Source organism: Zeus faber (genome assembly GCF_960531495.2).
Source record: "Zeus faber genome assembly, chromosome: 21".
NCBI classification, from domain to species: domain Eukaryota; kingdom Metazoa; phylum Chordata; class Actinopteri; order Zeiformes; family Zeidae; genus Zeus; species Zeus faber.
This window is the reverse complement of record NC_137208.1, coordinates 4867472-4876638: the sequence shown is the minus strand read 5'-3', so window position 1 is coordinate 4876638 and position 9167 is coordinate 4867472. Positions and strand designations below refer to the sequence as shown.

General features: G+C 42.0%; 1 protein-coding gene across 1 annotated transcript in view; it reads right to left on the bottom strand.

Annotated features, from left to right (window-relative positions):
- Window positions 1–560: 560 nt before the first annotated feature.
- Window positions 561–9167, bottom strand: part of sox5 (SRY-box transcription factor 5) — a gene marked incomplete at its 3' end in the record, with an annotated part of 120684 nt that continues 112077 nt past the window's right edge. The window contains 4 exon segments of the mRNA XM_080022718.1: window positions 561–858; window positions 2137–2353; window positions 4815–4988; window positions 5460–5562. Coding sequence (XP_079878844.1) covers window positions 561–858; window positions 2137–2353; window positions 4815–4988; window positions 5460–5562 — 792 coding nt within the window.

Below are 9167 nucleotides of genomic sequence, written 5' to 3'. Positions count from 1 at the left end.
GTCGTCCGTTGTCCCGTCGAGGTCCTTTTCACTCGCTCCTTCTCCGGGAAAATGTCTTGTCTTCAAAAAAAAGAAGAAAAAAAAAGAAAAGAAAAAAACGGCGTCAAAAAAAAAAAAGAAAAAAGTTTTTTTTTTTTTTTTTTGATTTCGCTCGTTTTAAACAATGTGATATTTATTATTATTATTATTTCTCCTCGTTCGGTAGCTTACTCATGGCGTTTTACACTGAAGAAGCAGAGTCGTCGAAAAGTTTCTCAGCGAGCTTCGTCAGGTCTGTAACAGTCAGTGTGAGTGACAGGTCCTGTGCTTTCATTGATTGATTGATTGATTGATTGATTGATTGATTGATTGATTGATTGATTGACTGATTGATTGGTTTCGGATGCTGGTATCAGGATTCCGGCGGGAGGGGTTTTTCGGCTCTACAAAAAGAGTCCCGGTAGGTGTGCGAAGGGTTTCGTGATCGGCAAAACAAAGAGGCTTCCTGATTGGTCGCTTGGGGGGGTGGGGGGCGTTTGGGGTGATTGGCCGGGGTGTGTGTGGGGGGGGGGTGTTCCTCTTTATTGGTTGATGTGGTTCTCGTCGCTGGCGTAGTCGGCCTCCTCGTCCTCGTAGTCGAAGTCGTCGTAGGCGTCGCCGTTGCTGTCGTCCAGCCGTAGCTCCTCCTCCTTGATGCGAGGCTCCTCCCCCTTCAGGCCCGGCAGGTAGGGGTTGGTGTGGTGGGCGTTGGCGTTGGGCTCGGGGCTGCTGGACATGCTGGAGTGCTCCGAGGGCATCTGGGGCGAGGGCATCCCCGCCATGGACAGGGCGCCCGGGTAGACCACGCCCGCCGAGGAGAAGGGCAGCTGCCCCTGTTGCCTGCGGGGAGGGAGGAGAGAGAGACGGAAACATTTAGCTCCGTTGAAACCGTCCCGTATTTTGAATTTGTTCAAAGCCAGTTTGGAGTTTTGATATTTCTTCGGCTGGTTTCGCACCATATTGTTCAAATTCTCCCAAAACCCCGTATATATTGGAAAATGGGAAGACGGCGAGTCATGGAGTGTGTGCTGAGTAGCAAACGGGCCAAAAGTCCCACCGGCATCGTCCACTTAAGACCAGTTGTACTCTTCAAACAATGAACTTTCCCCCTTCCCCAGCTCAAAACAGGAGAATTTTACTGGAATTTTTGGGTTTTGTCTTGAGACTGCAGCGGAGCGGTGCCGTCGTCACTAATGCGAGGCTCATACGGGTCCAGTCCGTTTTGATTCATTATACACCATTACTGTTTTTGTTGTTATTTTCATACGGTGCTAGATTTTAGAAAAGTATGTTATACAACTTAATTTCAAATAATATGCGGAAGGAATGGAAATGTAATCATCTAAAAAGTACAAAAGAATAGACTGAGAAGAAAAGTAAATGAGTAAATGAATCAATATATTAATATAAATATCTAAATATATCGAAATATATCTATATATATAAAGAAAAACATATATAAAAAATGAATAAATTAATCAAAGTAGTAAAAAGTAAACTATAGAATTCCATGTCATTAATAATTCTTGCAAATATGATCATATTTGGCTGTAAAGATTAAATTGAAAAGTGATAAATAAATTAAACAAAGTAGTAAATTATACACCTTTCCCTTTTTTATTGCTATCTTCATACAGTATATGACTGCACAAAATATATTAAACAAATTAATATTGGAAGAAATAAATATTGAGAAATAGACTGTAAAGTAAAAATGAGTAAATTAATCAATAAATATATGAATAATAAATTAATGAATCAAAGTAGTAAAAAGTAAACTATACAATTCAATTTCGTTAATATTTATATCAATTATTATTATTATTATTATTGTTATTGTTATAATAATAATAATTATATTATTATTATTATTATTATTATTATTATTATTATATTTGGCTGTAAAGTACATTGATAAATACATTATATTAAGTCGTTAATTATTCCCCTTTATCTTTTTTTCAAATAAATTAATATAGAGAACGAGACTGTAAATGAAAAACAAATCAGTAAATAAATCACCGCCAACGAATTCACCGAGTTTGACACGCGCAGCCGTCAATAACGGAGCAAGGACCCCCCTCCCCCAACAGGAAAAAGCCTCTGGGCGTCGCTGACCCCACGCTGAAGTACTGCTTCATCTCCTGCCGGCGGGACCTCATGATGGCCTTGTACTCCCCGATGCGCAGCTTCTTCCCGTCCACCAGACACGTGCGCTTGGGCCGCGGCTTGTACTTGTAGTCGGGATACTTCTCCAGGTGCTGCTTGCTGAGGCGAGCCTGCTCCTCGTAGTACGGCTGCTTCTCCAGGTTGGTCATGGCCTTCCAGCGGGAGCCTGGAGGGAGGGAGCGAGGGAGAGGGAGGGAGGGAAGTTGGTTAATTCATCACGTGCAACTGTGTACGATTGGCAAACAGAATGTCACGTTTTGATGGAGTTCTATTGACAGAGAGAGTTGAAAGGATGGAGAGAGGAAGAGGAGAGAGAGAGGGAGAGAGAGAGAGAGAGAGAGAGAGGGGGTAGAGACAATAGGGTGGAGAGATAGGAAGGGTTAAGAGAATGGAGAGAGGGAAAGGGAAGGGGGATAGAAGGATGGAGAAAGAGAGAGAGGAAGAGAGAGAGAGAGAGAGAGAGAGGGGAAGAGAGAGAGAGAGAGGGAGAGAGAGGGAGACAGCTGCAGTCCGCAGGTGCTTAGGTCCACGCTAACAAAGGCTCTCTCTACTTATCCTGCCATTACCTCCCCCCGTCCATCCCTCCATCCCCCATCCCTCCATCCCTCCTTCCCTCCACCCCTCCATTCCTCCCCCCGTCCATCCCTCCATCCCTCCATCCCCCATCCCTCCACCCCTCCATCCCTCCATCCCTCCATCCCCCCATCCCTCCATCCCCCATCCCTCCACCCCTCCATTCCTCCCCCCGTCCATCCCTCCATCCCTCCATCCCTCCATCCCTCCATCCCTCCCCTATTTTCTGTCTTGACTAAATAACGCGTCCGAGGTCTGACCGTCGGGATGATCTCGGCGTCTGGAGCGAATTTACACCAAACTCCTGTATTTGGACATTGCGCGCGGGGGAGGTGGCGGACAGGAAGGAAGGGATGGATGGAGGAGCAGGGAAGGAAGGGATGGAGGAGAAGGAAGGAATGCATATTTAACGGTTAAAGGCTGTTAGTGCTCGTCCTCCCTCCCTCCCTCTCCCCCCTCCCCCCTCCCTCCCTCTCGACAATGTTTCTGTTAACAATCGAGGGAGAGAGGGAGGGAGGACGAGGGGGGAAGGCTTATTAAAAGCAGATTTCCCTGTGTTATAAAACACTTAGGAGCTCTTTAAAATGTCAGGGCCGACGCCGGCGGGCAGGGGGGGGGGGCTGGGTGGGTGTCAGACGGCGCAGCAGCAGCAGCAGCGGCAGCTTGTTTAACGCAGAATGAATCATATCATCATTGTCAGAGCCGCAGCCCTTCATTAACACACACACACACACACACACACACACACACACACACACACACACACACACACACACACACACAGAGTCTGTGTGCGACTCAACCGTGCGCGTATTATTTCATCGGGGAGGGGTCGCGCGCCCCCGGTCGCTGCGGCCAACGAGGTGGTGCCCGGGTGGTGCCCGGGTGGGGGCTTGTGGGATGGCGGCACAACTCCGCCCGTCCGTCCTCCGTGTTCAGCTCTGCGCTCCTCCTCGAAGACGACGGTGGTTGTGCGTGCGCGCTGAAGAGACCGGTGGCCGTTGGGGGGGTGTGGGGGGGGTGTACAGTAGCTAGAAACAAGTGTCAGTAAAGTTTTTTTTGAGCCGCCGCCAACTGCGCGCGTCGCGATGGTCGGCATCGACGGCGTCTGGATGGCGGTGCCCGTCGAATCCCGATCGCCGCGTTTGGACGGGAGTCAAATCCCATTTAATTCCACATGTGAATGTGGCCCCAAACGCAAATGAGAACATCCCGACACGCGTGTGTTTTTTTTTTTTTGTTGTTGTTTTTTTTCTTTCCCTGGGTTTCAACGTTCATAACTCTCCCATGTGAAAGCCCCACCTCGGTACACGTCCACCTACAGTGCAGGACAGGACAGGCGGGTGGAGCCCCCTTCTGATGAACGCCTTCATCGCCAGGCGACACCCTGAGACAAACTGAGGAGCTCAGCGACTTCCATCGGACGCCACGTTTTTCCAAAGGACCACTGCGCCACAAATCCCCTCCATTCATCGCGACGGGGGGAGACGTCGAGCGGCGGCGGCTCCGCCACCGAGCGCCACGCCGGGGCCCGCTAACCGGGTTCCAAGCGGCCCCTGGAAGAGGCCGCTCATCCTGAGCCTCGCGAACCGGGCTCCTACGGCCGAGGGGATGCACGCGTGCCTAGGATCGCCAAGCGTCGGCCGGAGTGGTGTAAAGCACGCCGCCCGTTGCACTCCGAAGCGGTGGACCGCGCTTCACCATCTGCCGTCTGATGGAGGAATCTGGGTTTGGTGGATGCCAGCACAACGCTTTACAACCTGTAAAGCTGGCAGTCTGGGGCTGTTTTAGTCTAGTTTAGTTTTGGTTTGGGCACGGCCCCTAAATTTCAGCGATGGGGAAATTTTGTGATATGAGGTACAAGGATAATAATAATATATTATTATTATTATTATTATTTTTATTATTTTTATTATTATTATTGTTGTTGTTGTTGTTATAAATAATAATAATAATAATAATAATAATAAAATTATTATTAATAATAATAATAATAATAATAATAATAATCATAATTATAATATAATTATTGTTAATATGCGTGTGTCTCCTACCCAGGATCTTGCTGATGTTGGAGTTGTGCATGTCAGGGAAGGCCTGCAGGATCTTCCTCCGCTCGTCCTTGGCCCACACCATGAAGGCGTTCATGGGACGCTTGATGTGCGGCTCGGCGTTCCCGCGGCCCCGCGCCTCCCGGAACATCCTGGAGTCCGACACGCTGGGGGAGCCTGGGGGGCGAGTGAGAAGGCGTCCAAACAGGCCACCAACTGGCGTACGAGATTCGCTAGTACTAACCAATCAAATGTTATAGAATCCGACAGTGGAATAAATATTCAATAGATCTTATTTGTTTAAAAAAATATATATTAATTAGTATTCACAAAAAGCAGTGTAGAAAGTGTTCAAGGGGAACTTTTTTAAAATAACATTCAATAGTAGCATTAGTATTGAAATCAATATTGTCGTATACACTACATCAAGTGTGCATATGACATATAATATAATAGTATATTCACAAACGGTATTCTGAAATTGAAATATTTTTCAGTTAAATTATGTGAGTAAATACCATGAGTACATTTAAAGTGACCTGTTGGATTTTTTGGAAACGCTTGTGTAACTCTGTTGTGTGTTTTTCAGGGTCTGTGTGTGTGTGTGTGTGTGTGTGTGTGTGTGTGTGTGTGTGTGTGTGTGTGTACCATCAGAGTCTCCGCTCATGGTGAAGTCCAGCATGGCGTGGTTGAACTTCTCCTCCGCCTGTTGCTTCAGCTGCTGGCTCAGACTCTCCAGCGCCGCCTTCTCCTGCAGGGGCACACACACACACACACACACACACACACACACACACACACACACACACACACACACACCAGTTGTTAGAAAAGTAATTGATCATTAAAATATCATTCATAACAATAAATATGCAAATTAATCATTTCATCGTAATGATTTGTGAAAAAGTTTCTTTCTTTCTTTTACATGTTGAGAAAAGCAGAGAAAATGCTTCAATAATTGTCTTTATCTTTATCTACTAATAGAGCCTTTTTAACATCTTCAAAGTCACAAAGGAAAAATAAAAAGCTCTCCATAGAGTAAATATGAAAGAAACAAGTTATGACAATATCAAATAAATTTAGCATATCATATAAAGGGAAGTAGTGTATATTATAGTGTATACTATAGTCTATATATAGTATATATAATAGTACATATTATAGTATAAATAATATAGTATATATATAGTATATATTAGAGAGTATATATAGTATATATTGTAATATATACTATTACAGTATTTATAATATAGTATACATATAGTATATACTATAGTTTATATAATAGTATATGTATAGTATATATTATAGTATATATTTAGTATGAATTATAGTATATATACATTATAAATATAAAGCATATATTACAGTATAGATATAGTGTATATTATAGTATATATATAGTATACATTATAGTATACATTATAGTATATATTATAGTATATATATTTCTATATTATACATTCCCTTAGTTTTTAAGCCTGCATTGTCATTTATTGTCATTAGTGGAAACAATTTACAATTTAAATGAAAAAGTAAAAATGGAGTTTGAAAAACAGCTCAACTCCACTGAACTGGTCTCTGTATTCTAGCTCCAAAAAGGAGGATAATGTTCCATTTGGATTGAGGACGTCAGTGGAAATGTGTGAATCTGCTTTTTGAATTTAAACTGTCGGACGAGGGATGGAACACACACCTGCCAGCGTCTGTTTGCCTATTGATGTGTGTGTGTGTGTGTGTGTGTGTGTGTGTGTGTGTGTGTGTGTGTGTGTGCGTGTGCTTTCCCCTGGCAGCCACCTGTGTGTGTGTGTGTGTGTGTGTGTGTGTGTGAGTGTTCCAGTGGGTCGACGCATTAGAGAGAGTGAGAGAGCGCGGCGGCGGACGAGTGCGGGGCCACGCCGCGCGGCCCCCTGGGTATTTATTACAACCAATAAAAGGCTGATTTACTCAACATTTACATACTTAATGCTCGCCGCCGCACACACATTTCACATTTACTCATAAACACGACGGCTCTGGTGTTTTACACTTTAATTACACGATCAGCAGCCCTCCCCAAAACACTGCGCCCCCTCCCATACCCCTCCACACACTTCCGAAAAGTGTCCCTCATCCATTTACACACGACCCTGCTGCACTCACTGAAAGCCGCCTTTTATTTTCTATTTATATATTTATTTTTTGGGCCCTCGCCCGATGGAGATTTAATTGTTAGACTGCGGTGGGGTCTTTCTCTCTCCCACATTAGACAGAGAGAGAGAGAGAGAGAGAGAGAGAGGGAGAGTGAGAGAGAGTGAGGGAGAGAGAGCGAGGGTTGGGAGGGAGAGGGAGCGATAGAGAGAGAGGGAGAGAGAGCAAGAGAAAGAGGGAGAGAGAGAGAGAGAGAGAAAGAGGGAGAGAGAGAGAGAAAGAGAGGGAGAGAGAGTGAGAGAGAGAGAGAGAGAGAGGGAGAGAGAGCAAGAGAAAGAGGGAGAGAGAGAGAGAGAGAGAGAGAGAAAGAGGGAGAGAGAGAGAGAAAGAGAGGGAGAGAGAGTGAGAGAGAGAGGGGATTGGGGGAGAGAGAGATAGAGGGGTGGGGGAGGGAGGAGATACGATCTTTAATCCAAAGTCAAAAACTTAAAAAGTTGAAGGGAATTTTGTCAGATACGTTAAAGATATGAATCCAAAAAACATTTTCAGTGTTTCATCATCAATAACTCAATGAATACATGATTGTTTCTCCCTTTATAATTTTAAAAAGCAAAAAGGGAGAAACATAAAATGACCCACCTTACAAACTATAATATTATGGAATAATGCAACGAATCACTGCAACTAGACGACAAACATGTAGCTTTGTGTTTAAATCATTTCATAGAAAATTCTGTTCCAAACAGAAAATAATCCTCATCATATTCTCCATATTATTATTATTATTATTATATATAAAGTGTATATATATCTATAGCCTGTTAACATGTAATGATGCTAAAATGTTGTTGATCTACCGTCCGTAGCAACTTTAAACAGCAAAAAAGTAGAAAAAAGGAAATAATAATAATAATAATATTAATAATATAGATGATAATAATAATAATATTAATAATAATATTATTATTAAAACAATTATTATTATTAATAATAATAATAATAATAATAATAATAATAATAATAATGATAATAATACAACTAATAAACCAAAGTATTAACATCTACGCAATCTAAAGGGACATTTCAATTTCTCCTGTACATCTTTATGTGTGTGTGTGTGTGTGTGTGTGTGTGTCTGTGTGCGCCTCTGGGGGGAGGGGAAGAGGCTGAGAACGACAGGAAGTGGCGATGAAGAAGGGATGACAGAGGGGATGACAGGCGGGGCTGACGCTAAGCCGAACGCGACGCAAAGTGGATGCCGCGTCTGACGGCGCGACGCCGCTAATCCCCCGAGACGGCACCGGTATTATGTGTGAACGCAGCGACGCCCCGTCCTCCATCTTCCCTCCATCTCCCTCTCCTCCCTCCATCACTCCATCACCCCAGGAGCCCTGCGCCCGCCATGCAAAGCAAGAAGGGCCTTTTCCCGGAAAACAACTTGGGTGAGAGGGAATGTGGTCCGATTTCGAAGCCAAAAATAATAATAATTAAAAAATATATATATATACAGATATATATACAGTATATCTATATATATGTATATGTATGTAATTGGTCCACGAAAAACCCCAATTTTGAAATTTGAAGTTGCATTCATCTTGAGGAGATATTTTCATCCAGTGACTCAATATGAACATCAGCAGTTATATATATGTATAATTTTTTTTTTTTGTTTCCTTTATCAATTAATATTATCCAATATATTATATTATATTATCTAATTCTGATAATTCCTCACTCCTGGATCCATAACTGAATAACTAAATAACTAAACTACTAAATAACTAAATAACCAAATTACTAAATAACTAAATAACTAAATAACTAAATAACTAAATAACTAAATCACTAAATAAATAAATAAATAAATAACTAAATCACTAAATAACTAAATAACTAAATCACTAAATCACTAAATAACTAAATAACTAAATCACTAAATAACTAAATAACTAAATCACTAAATAACTAAATCACTAAATCACTAAATAACTAAATCACTAAATAACTAAATAACTAAATAACTAAATCACTAAATCACTATAAAACTTAATAACTAAATAACTAAATAACTAAAAAACTAAATAACTAAATAACTAAATAACTAAATAACTAAATAAATAAATAACTAAATAAACAAATCACTAAATAAATAAATAAATAAATCACTAAATCACTCGATAACTAAATCACTAAATAACTAAATAACTAAATAACTAAATA